This window comes from Benincasa hispida, chromosome 1 (assembly GCF_009727055.1).
Source record: "Benincasa hispida cultivar B227 chromosome 1, ASM972705v1, whole genome shotgun sequence".
Lineage (NCBI taxonomy): Eukaryota > Viridiplantae > Streptophyta > Magnoliopsida > Cucurbitales > Cucurbitaceae > Benincasa > Benincasa hispida.
This window is the reverse complement of record NC_052349.1, coordinates 90,272,068-90,282,719: the sequence shown is the minus strand read 5'-3', so window position 1 is coordinate 90,282,719 and position 10,652 is coordinate 90,272,068. Positions and strand designations below refer to the sequence as shown.

Sequence of the window (10,652 nt, the reverse complement as noted above, 5' to 3'; positions counted from 1 at the left end):
CTTATTTTGTTATTTATATTCTATCCATAATATAAAATTTTCGTCGATATGTCAATATTTTCATTGATATTTCTACGTTTCTATGAGTTCAAGAATCCAGTTAAGTTATGTATTGTAGTGAAAAATTCAGTGAAAACATCCCACGAAGTTCTCCGATGATTATTGTACTAAAACAATCCAATCAAGTTTTGTATGCCTTGAGACATCTTACGAGAACGTCCACACTGAGTTTTGTCGACCACATAATGAAAGCCTAAGTCCATTAATTTTGAGTCAATCTCTCTCTCTCTCTAGAGAAGCTTACAGAGCCACTTATATAATTAAAATCTCCATCTCCTTCTCTCCCACTTGCCAACTAAAAACTTTCCTTTCCCAAATCCCACTTAAAGAAAAAAAAAAGGAAAAATCCTGCATCGATTTTGTTTTTTCGATTCATCAATAGAACAGGCAAAGTTAAAGAGAATCAACTCAACTTTGGGCATCCGCCATGTCTTCCATTCTAAGCTCTCAAGGTCTCGTCATTGCCACAGCCATGGTCGTCTCCTCCACAGCTCTGTTCCTCGCTTTCTCCAATCACCACAAGATCAATCCAATAATCCCTTCCATATCCCTTCTTCCTTCTTGCTTTTCTTCTGGTAATTTCATTTCCTTCAATTACTTGGTGGGTTTTTTATGTTGTTGTATTTAGATGATAAATTTGAAGATTTGGAGGTGAAATATTGATGGGTTTTTTATGTTAGATGAAAAGAAGAAGGAGAAGAAGAAACAGAGGAGGAAGAAGAAGAAGGTGAGATTTGCAGAGGATGTGAAAGAGCCAAAAGGGAATGGAGAAGAGTATAGAAGAGAGCATGATGAGAAAATGGGTATGGAGGAAAGAAAATTAACAAGAACAAGAACAAGCAATTGTAGAAATGAAATTCCTGCAAATCGAGTTGCTCTGTATAATGGAATTCTTAAAGACAGATCGCAAAGGATTCAATGTTCGTTTTGATCATAACTCTGTTTTTTCTAAACCTGTTTCTTTCTTTCTCTCTTTGTTTTTTTCTGGGGAAATTATGAGAAAAATCTAGGTTCTCTGTGGCTGTCAATGGATGGTGGAGTTTCTCCCACTCACTTTTTTTTTTTTTTTTTTTTTTTTTTCCTTTTCTCTTTTCATTTTAGTTAAAAACAAAAGAAGGTTATGAATGATGTAAAGAAGTTTTAAGTTTTGTAGGGTTTGTTGGTGGAATTTGAAAATGGAAATGTGAAAGAAACGATTGGGAAAGTAGAATTCAATTTCTTGTTTTCATGCGTGCTAGTTATCATTTTCTTAAGCTCCATTAGCTGATTATTTGATTTTTTTTTTAAATTTTTGAAAATTAAATCTATATAATCGTTTATTTTACCTCTAAATTTTTTTGTTTTGTTATTTATATTCTATTAATAGTGTTAAATTTTTGTCAATATATCGATATTTATACATTTCTATGAGTTTGATATTGATATAAAGGATGAATCGATATTTTCATTATATTATAGAAAAATTTGGGAAACAAATAATTAAGCAACAAAATGTCACTAGTGTAACTATAATATAAATAATTGATATGTTAACTTGTTTAAAAATTATAAAATGTTTATTTATTAAATTAAATTATTCTTTTAAATTTTTGTTTCATAATTTTTTAAAAAATATTCGTCAAAATTGAAATTTTTGTAAACTTAAAACCTCGATACTTCCGTCGACATCGATATTTTAAATGTTGGTTTTGCTAATGTTTTAAAAAAACTAAACCAAGTTTTGAAAATTAAAAAAATAATTTTTAAAAAGTATTTTTATTTTTGTACTTTGGCCAAGAATTCAATTTTTTATTTGATAAGAAATTGAAAGGAAATAGATTTAATTAAAAAAAAAAACTCAAAATAAAAAATCAAATAATTACGAAAGGAATTTTAGAAATTAGATCTCTAACTTAAAAAATTGCTATTATTGTTATTATCTTATATATAGCCCATCAAACAAATTATATTTTCCCTTAAAATATAGAATAACTTTTGTCATATAAATGAATGGGTTACAAAATCAACATCTTTCTCGAGTAAATTTTGGTATGAGTATAGCTCAATAGTTCTATATCATATGGTTGCTTAGCAATGGTAAGATGTGTAGGGTTTGAAAAATGTTCGAATACATCTATAGTAGTTAATGCGTAGAGTTAAATTCAAATGTTTCATGATGTAAACTCATACAATCTCAATAGAAAAATAGTTGATATATGTTAGGCTAATAATTACAATATCATTAAAACAAAAATCTTGTTTTATATCTTCGAGATAAATAAGTGGCTAGATTGAATAAACAATATATATCATTTCGAACATAACTCAATCACAATATTAATTATCGTTCTAAAAGTCAATGATCAAATCTCCTATCTATAAGATCATATGTCTTCTCAAATCGATTATATGGATTACAAGTATGAAATATGATACAAAGTAGATTAGACTTTACCAAACTTAATGGATTTTGAGAGATTTTTATATTTTCATTTTTCTAAAAATTGAAAGTAAAGAAGGTAACCTTTTTTTTTTTAATAAAAAGGACCAATTATTTGATGGAACTAAAAATAGAAATTATTTAAAATTTCTTCACTTTGTCTTGTCTAGAGACAAGGGTTGGAGTAGGGAAAAGAATCATTCCTTTCTTAATAGATAATATATATTAATTTTCTTGGAGAGATTTTAAAAAATAGAAAAATAAGAGAAATTATTTACCCAAAATTATAAAATTAATTTTTTTATAGAGACGGATAAAATTCTATTAATGTCTATCAATGATAGAAATTGATAGAAATCCATCTATATATATCATGGTTTTTTTACTATTTCTATAAATAAGTTTACATTTTTTTCTATATGTAATTTTTTTTTTTATAGTCCCTGATTTTGGCACTATTTAAATAGAAACTCTATGGTGATGTGGGCCAAAAAGATTTTTACCATCTCTAATAATGAAGATATAAAATTATGATTGACCAGATTAAAAATTCCATTACTTTTTTTAGTCCAAAAGCTATTCCATTCCAAAAATCTTCCAAAGTACTACTTTCGATGCATACACATCATTGACTTTAGAATATATATTAATTTTTTAAAAAAAAGAAAGAAAAAAAGAAAAAGGAAGAAGAAGAAAGAATCTTCATTTGCCCAAATAATGAGTAATGTTTAGGTTAATCAAATTAAATTTGTTGATATGAATAGAATTAAAGTGATGTTTATGTGAGTGAAAATGAGACCATAAGACACTATTAAAAAAACATTACATTTCTAAAATATATGGAGTAAAGTTGTAATTTATATACATGTCATATATCTTATGATTCATTTAAACTTTGAAGATCTAATTTTTTTCCAGTTAAATTTAATTTATGTCAAAGTAAATTTGTGATTATCAAGAATTTTTTTTTAAATACAACTATTTGGATTTTAGCCATTCCAAACTTTTATATAGCTTGGTAAACAATATCTTTCTCGAGTAGATTAACAGATAACATCTATTTCGTATTCTTATGGATCATGAGTTTTGGTGATATTTTTACAGTTTCACTCATGTTAAATTAGGGGTATAGAGGGTTGGGTTGGGTTGACGATATTTTTTGGACCAACCCGAAAACTCAGATTGGTTAGGTTGTCAACTCGAATAAACCAAATAAAGTCTCTAACTCAACCCAACTTAACTCTTTAAACTCGGGTTGGATTTTCGGGTTATAACTTATTTTTTTTCTTTTTAATTAAAAATATTTAAATTTATATACAACATATGACTAATAACTAAAATCTAATAAAATTCAAATGGTAAGTACCAAATATCTAAGATATTTATTGCAAACTTTAAATAAAGACAAATATCATAACAATTTTAAAAGAAAAATATTTAAAATTGATATTAATTAATACAAACTACAAAGTAATCAAATTTTAAATAAAGAGAAATATATATATATATATTAATTTGAGTTCGGTTAACCCAATTTTTTTTAGCCAACTCACAAAATCCAACAAAAATAGAAAAAGTTTAACCCAATCTAATCCAAAAACAAAACTAACCCAACCTAACCATTATATTTTAGGTTGTTAGGTTGAATAATTCGAGTTGTTCGGATTATTGAGTTATTTGAACACCCTTATATTAAATAAATATGTATATATTAAATAAACAACTCAACTCAACCAATTTGATTTTGGATTCACAAATAACCTTAATTTGAATGCTTCTTACTTCAATGTTATGAGATTGGCTTGAACCAATCCCAATATCAAGAAAAAAAAACTTTACATTTTCCCACAAATTCCCTTGTGCTATTTTTTAGGGTATATGAATGAGTATGAGCATTATTAAGGTTGTGTTTCAAAGGGTGTACTAAGTAGGTCAACATCAATAAATAAGAGGAATGTGAGGTTTTGGCAACCAAATTGAAGAGGTATAAGTATAATTTGCATACGTAACATAAATTTTGAGAAGAATTATATTTATCTGCTTAATATTTTATTTTCATAACATGAAAATTTTGAAGAAGTTAGATCTATCGAGCCATATGAAGCAGCAACAAAAAAAAAAAGACATATTACGCTTAATCAAGGAATAAAATATGATATCAAGATTTTCAATTCTTATTTCAATTTTATGGATATATTAGTAAAATTAAATATATATATTGTCAGATATTTCTGTAAATTAAAAAAATTAATAGTTAAGTTCTTTATACTTCCAAATTAAGTTATAAATCTTTTCGTTAGTGTAAATCCTTATATTGAGATTAATAGATGATATTCTCTTATATTTGATGACTATTTTTCAAAGATAATGGAGATGGAGATATTGATTAATCTTTAATATCGATGTCGAATCTTTCAATTTATGCATATATCAACATATCATATTTTAACATTTGAGCTTAATTAAAATATTATCTTAGTTTGAAAACAAAATAGACTAGAATTAAACTCACTTTTGATACATATAATTTACTATATCTAGTTACAACAAGGAAAAAAAAAAGCTTTAACTAAATGAAGAGGACAATGAAATTAAAAAAAAAAAAGATACATTGAAATTAAGTACTAGTAACCAAAATCTAAAGTATAATTTGACCACAATATCATCCCAAAAACTATTATTATTATTATTATTATTATGATAATCATCCCGAAGATTAGTTATTGGCCTAAATCTAGAAATTCAAATTTACATTAGATTGCTTTATCTTTGAGTTTGCTAATACTATAAAGAAGATAAACACACCTACCTGACATCCAAATTTTATAATTCATTTTTTTTTCCTTTTTTTAGTTAGATATAGAAAAATCAAAGAATCAATTTATCCACAAAATTCAAACAAGATCAAACTTTTCTTGGAAATATTAAAATCCAGAAATTAACCAAAACATTCTCTGAATCCATATTTGATCATAAAATTAGGTTTGATTATTATTTTAAAAGATAATTACAATCCATTTGCCTATAAATAATAATATTCTAAATTTCCACCATTTTCCTCCTCCCCTTCCTTTGTTGCCATTGCGCCCATTAATAATATCCAGAGAAGAAACCAAGGTTGAAGAAGAAAGGGAGAGGAATAGCTTAGCTTGTGAATCCTCGAACAGAGCATTTTCGATTTCAGGGAGGCACGAGAGAGGCGACCCGTGATATTGTTCATTCGAGGTCGACCACTTTTATCTTTTCCCTCGAAAGGTTCAATTTCTCTTTTCCCTTAATTTTTAATGCTGATCTATCCATTTCTCAAATTTGCTTTTGAATCTGCTTTTATCTTTACACCCGTGAATCTTTTTCGTTTCTAGAAGCGGTTCTCTGATCTTTTTCTTCCTGGAATCGGATTTGGTTGCTCTGTGGATCAGTTTTTGTCTTCTGGGTTTGCTTTATATACTTTGCCCTGTAAATGGGGTAAGCTCTTTTTTGCTGTTCTGGATTCTGAATGTATTTGATTGATGTGATTGTCATTGTGTGTGGCGAAATGGGTTATTGGGTCTGTGTTTGATTGCCTAGAAAATTTACTAACATTAAAGGAAGGGGTTTAAATTGGTTACCTCGAACTGTTTTTGCTGCTCTAATATTCATTTGATTTGTTTTTAATGGTGTTAATGATAGTATGGAAATTAAAGATCCTGTGGTTTTATGGATTCTTTCAGTTGTAAATTGGTAATGTACATATGGGAAAATGTGAATAACTACTTAATGAGCATCATGCAAAAGATTTCTTTTATGTTAGAAACTTAGAATCAATGCCTCTTCTCCTTTTCTTTTCCTCCTAATTTTTCTTCTTTCTATTGTTCACTATAGTTTATGATAGATCATTGGTTGGCCTGAAAACCATATCGAGCCTAAGCTTACGACTCTAGTAGTTTATCGATTCAAGGCTTCTTGTAACATATTTTGGGAATCTTGAGCTCATACGATATGGACAACATTGCTAACCAGTCACAGGGAGGTGATTCATCAATTAAAACCAATCGATTACAGGGGGACTCTAGCGAATCTAATGTTCCTACTGCATTTGTTAATCATGGTAAGTTTTTCGTTTGATTAACTTGTGTTGCCAAGGCTCTATAACTTATTTTCTATTTGTTTCTTTTTTTGAAACAGCAACTTTCATTGAAAAAAAAAAAAAGAATGAAAGAGTACAAGGACATAAAAAAAAAACAAGCCCACAAAAAATGGCCATTCTATTCTTAAATATCAAGTCTCAATCCATGTCTGAGTTGATGCAATACAACCACTAACTAATACATAGTGTATCTAATTTGTTTGAATCCCAGTTATGAGAAAATGATAATATATTGTAACTATATTACAATATAGTAACATAGAAGAAATTATAATATCAATAGCTTTTTGAGATGGTTATCTCTTTCAACAATGCATCCACTATAGACTGATTCACAGACCATTCTAACCTCCACCCTCTCTAACTTTCCCTACTTATAACCAACTCCACCCAAACCAACTATCCCTACTTATAACCAACTCCACCCAAACCAACTATCAAAAATTACAATTATGTCACTACTACTATTCTCACATGACCCTATTTTTTTAAAAAAAGCCATTCATTGAGAATAAAGGAAAGAATACACTTAAATGAAAAAAAAAAAAACAAGCTCAGAGAAGGTCCATTAAAGAAATGAACTCCAATTGTGTAAAATAGTACCTATGAACGTTACAAAAGGCCTTCGAAATTGAAGCCTAAAGACAATCTTGAAATCTTACGAAGAACAAAATATTGCTTGGATCTCTCTCTAAACCTCTAAACATTCATCTCTAGCATCATTATTCTCTCTCTTTTGGATACAAAAGTTTATAGTTCAGGAGAGTTTCTATGTTCAACAATATTGTCATGTTATTAGCCATTAGTTGACAGTTCTAGTTGTAGGTCTTCTTCTCTGGAATCAAACTAGGCAGCATTGGGTGCAGAACAGAAAGTCCGGCAACAAAGAACATTTGATTCGAGAACCCAAATTAAAGTAAGTTGGTGGCTATTCTTTTCCGTAACCGAAGTTATTTTATATTCATAAATCAATCAGGAAAATTTTGATTTCTACTTATAAAGCTGTATTGAGGTTCTTGACAAACCATTTATTCCGGTCCATGCTGAAAATCATTTACTAGTTACATCTAGTTAATTTCATTGACAACTTCTAAATCATGTCCCCTTTTTAAGAAACATTTATTGGAAGATCTTGTATTCCGTACATTTTATATATTTCTTTCCGAAAACATTATTACAAGTTTCCATGATGGTTTTCTTCTAAGGTTTACATACGCTATGATTTCACATCCCTACTATGTGGTTTGGTCAAGTGGGCCTATGAGAAGGTTAAATGTTCTTTAGAAAATTTCTATGAGTTTTTGTCAATGAAAGCACCATGGATAGTAGTCCATCATGCAAGCTGAATTGTTTGCCTGCAGTTGTTTAGAGGGAGACCATCATGCTACAAGCGTTAGATTTTTATGGAGAACTGTTTGCAAGTATTCTTTTTTTAGTCTTGTGTTTGTTTTCAGAAGTATTTTTAACAACTATGATTGTGTGACAGGTAAAAGGTTAACTATATTTCACATTTGAATTACCGTTTTCAAAAGTGCAACTTCATTTGTTTTGGCCAAATTGAGCATAAACTCAACTGGCATAAAATGTGTACCCTCGACCAAAAGGTCCGAGATTTGATTACCCCATGTTGGATTAACAAAAGAATAATAATGAAAAATGAAGAACTTCATTTATTTCGAAAAAAGGACATTGCTTTAAAACCAGTTCCAAACTAGTCTAGTTTCAACCATTAACATATATTGTAGTGAAATGATTCACTTCAAATACGTCTTGATATATTCTACACTTCAACATGTTGATACTACGTCACACTGAAAGCTTGCTGAAGATGATAAGAAATCAGAAAGCAAAATCCTTTTAACAATCTGGTTTCGCTGAATCGGGAGTTGATTATTCGTGAACTTCGTTTGTTGCATCTTTTTTTTCAGCACTCATTGTCTCTGCATGCCTAAATCGTTCTGGCTTTGCAGTTGGAATGCAACATACGACAGTTTATTGGGAAGTAACAAGCCGTTCCCACAGCCTATACCACTTGGTGTAAGTGTCTGCCGTATCGAACCAATATGCTTCATTGCTGATCGATTTTCCTTATTAATCTTGCCTTTTTTTCTAACGTAATCGTGAAATCTACAGGAAATGGTTGATTTTCTTGTGGATGCATGGGAGCAAGAGGGGTTGTATGATTGAGCATCATTTATGGAATGAAAAGCTATTTTAAAGGTTAAGTTAGACTCTGGAAACCCTATGGACTGTTGAATTACAGCTATTACATCAACTCGACAGGTTCAATTGCTAAATTGGCCACTTGAGCCAATACCCAAAATGTAGATTCATGCAGAAAAAAGGAAAAACAGAACATTAATCCATTTTAGCATTCAGTTTGTTATACTAAGTGTTCTGTGTTCTTCCTTGGGTAGTTTTTGTCGAGTTCTTGTCTGAAACTTGAGTTGCTTCCTTCTGTTCTAGTGATGGATTGTGTGTAGAGAGAGACACGGTGAGTTTATTGTTTCCATTTTTTCTTGTCGCTAATTTGTTTTATAATATATAAAGTTTTGTTATCTTCTGCCTGATCCTATTTGTGAAAAATATTAGCTTAAATATATTGATTTATATTCTTATTTGGATTTGATTCTATTATTCTTTTAAACTTATACTAGTGGCTGCTTCGATTGCAATCCACTTTTGTAAGTTTGAAACATCACAATTCATAAGTGAAAAAGATGAAGCGAAAAAAAGAGGGAGAGAGAGAGAGAACTGTGTTTGGATTAGAGATTAAATCACTTGTTCTCTGTGTTGGTTCTTATGGTATATTTGAGAAACAACTGGAAGCTCTGCACAGGACATGAATGACACTTGTTTCCGCCATGGACTAGCACCTGCCAGAAACTCCAACGATCCTTCTGGACTCATCTTCTAAATTCTCTCCTACCCCCCAATGTCCTTATATCATCATCTTCTTCCATCTCCATTTTTACACAAAAAACACATCACAAACAAAGCCCACTTCACATCTCTCATTTGAATACCCATTCCCCATGGCCTTGACCCGTTTGGCTCTGAAGAATTTGCAGCAAAGGGCGGCCCTTGTTTCCTCTCCTGCTGATGCTCTTCTCCCCAGGCGAACCGAAGCCCTGATCAGAAGGTTGTGTGATCAGAGCTCAGAAGTCAATCCCAAAGAGATCACCGTTAAAGATGAAGACAGAAACCCCAAAATAGTCCCGAAAAGGGAAAGCAAGAAGTGGGCACCATGGAGGAAGAATGGGGGAGAGTTTCATCTGGGAAATTCACTGATGCAAGCGGCAGAGAACTTAAACAGAGTATTGAAAAGCTTGAATTTGAGCCGTCCATGGTGGGTCTCCGGTGGCCGTGTGAAAGAGCAAGAAGATTGGTACAAACTGCGAGTAGAGATGCCTGGGATTGCTAAGGAAGAAGTGAAGGTGACAGTGGAGGGTCGGATTCTGAACATCAGAGGAGAGCACAGGGAAGAAGAGGAAGAAGAAGAAGAATTTGCAGAGAGTTATGGTTACTATGAAAGCACGGTGATGCTGCCGGAAGATGCGGTGGCGGATGAGATCAAGGCGGAGTTGAAAGATGGGGTTTTGACGATCACCATTCCTAGGGCTGAGAAGCCGTCAAAGGATGTTAAAGAGATCACTGTCGTGTGAAATGTTGCTGAGTTTTAAACATTTTGTAGTCCTTTACTTTGGCCATTGTAATTTCATAAACATGAATGAATAATCAACTTAGTTGTATAAACTGGATGGTTGGATATCATGTTTTTTGGTTCTAAATATATTAATCTTAGAAGTTGATACAAAATATTTTTCTTAAATTATAAGCTTTGAGCTTCTTCAGTTTATTGTCATCCGTTCTGGGGTCACCACCATTTTAGGGTGCCAAAATTTTCATTCAAAATTTCAGAGGATACTACTGTTTTAGGTACGAACTTTCATTTCCCATTTCAAAGCTTTATACTACAAGTCGGCAACTTTAACGACCAATTCGATAGATCATATACTAGAAAAAATGAAAAAAAAAATAAAACAT

General features: G+C 30.8%; 3 protein-coding genes across 8 annotated transcripts; all 3 read left to right on the top strand.

Moving 5' to 3' along the window:
* Positions 1-213: 213 nt before the first annotated feature.
* On the top strand, positions 214-1,288 carry LOC120088227. The gene is made up of 2 exons (XM_039045378.1): positions 214-635; positions 741-1,288. The coding sequence occupies exons 1-2, from the start codon at positions 488-490 to the stop codon at positions 989-991; spliced, it is 399 nt and encodes a 132-aa protein (XP_038901306.1). The 5' UTR covers positions 214-487; the 3' UTR covers positions 992-1,288.
* A 4,154-nt stretch (positions 1,289-5,442) lies between these two features.
* Positions 5,443-9,168, top strand: LOC120087116. 6 transcript variants are annotated; one of them, XM_039044010.1, is made up of 6 exons: positions 5,446-5,734; positions 5,845-5,944; positions 6,341-6,566; positions 7,419-7,521; positions 8,534-8,642; positions 8,739-9,168. In XM_039044010.1, exons 3-6 carry the CDS (start codon positions 6,458-6,460, stop codon positions 8,790-8,792), a joined length of 375 nt encoding a protein of 124 aa, XP_038899938.1. In that variant the 5' UTR covers positions 5,446-5,734; positions 5,845-5,944; positions 6,341-6,457; the 3' UTR covers positions 8,793-9,168. The 6 variants fall into 6 exon arrangements, with proteins under 6 accessions (XP_038899946.1, XP_038899938.1, XP_038899929.1 ...); XM_039044001.1 differs by having other exon boundaries at positions 5,459-5,734; positions 5,842-5,944; XM_039044032.1 differs by having other exon boundaries at positions 5,461-5,734; positions 5,842-5,944; positions 8,576-8,642.
* Positions 9,169-9,373: 205 nt separating this feature from the next.
* LOC120087106 (26.5 kDa heat shock protein, mitochondrial) lies at positions 9,374-10,379 on the top strand. The gene has a single exon (XM_039043991.1). The coding sequence runs from the start codon at positions 9,641-9,643 to the stop codon at positions 10,268-10,270; it is 630 nt and encodes a 209-aa protein (XP_038899919.1). The 5' UTR covers positions 9,374-9,640; the 3' UTR covers positions 10,271-10,379.
* The last annotated feature ends 273 nt before the right edge of the window (positions 10,380-10,652 follow it).

Coding starts and splice junctions, on each gene's coding strand:
- LOC120088227 (XM_039045378.1), top strand. CDS start 488: ATGTCTTCCATTCTAAGCTCTCAAGGTCTCGTCATTGCCACAGCCATG. Junction 636..740: donor TCCTTCTTGCTTTTCTTCTG/GTAATTTCATTT, acceptor TTTTTATGTTAG/ATGAAAAGAAGAAGGAGAAG.
- LOC120087116 (XM_039044018.1), top strand. CDS start 6,458: ATGGACAACATTGCTAACCAGTCACAGGGAGGTGATTCATCAATTAAA. Junction 7,522..8,533: donor ATTCGAGAACCCAAATTAAA/GTAAGTTGGTGG, acceptor CTTTTTTTTCAG/CACTCATTGTCTCTGCATGC. Junction 8,643..8,738: donor CACAGCCTATACCACTTGGT/GTAAGTGTCTGC, acceptor TGAAATCTACAG/GAAATGGTTGATTTTCTTGT.
- LOC120087106 (XM_039043991.1), top strand. CDS start 9,641: ATGGCCTTGACCCGTTTGGCTCTGAAGAATTTGCAGCAAAGGGCGGCC.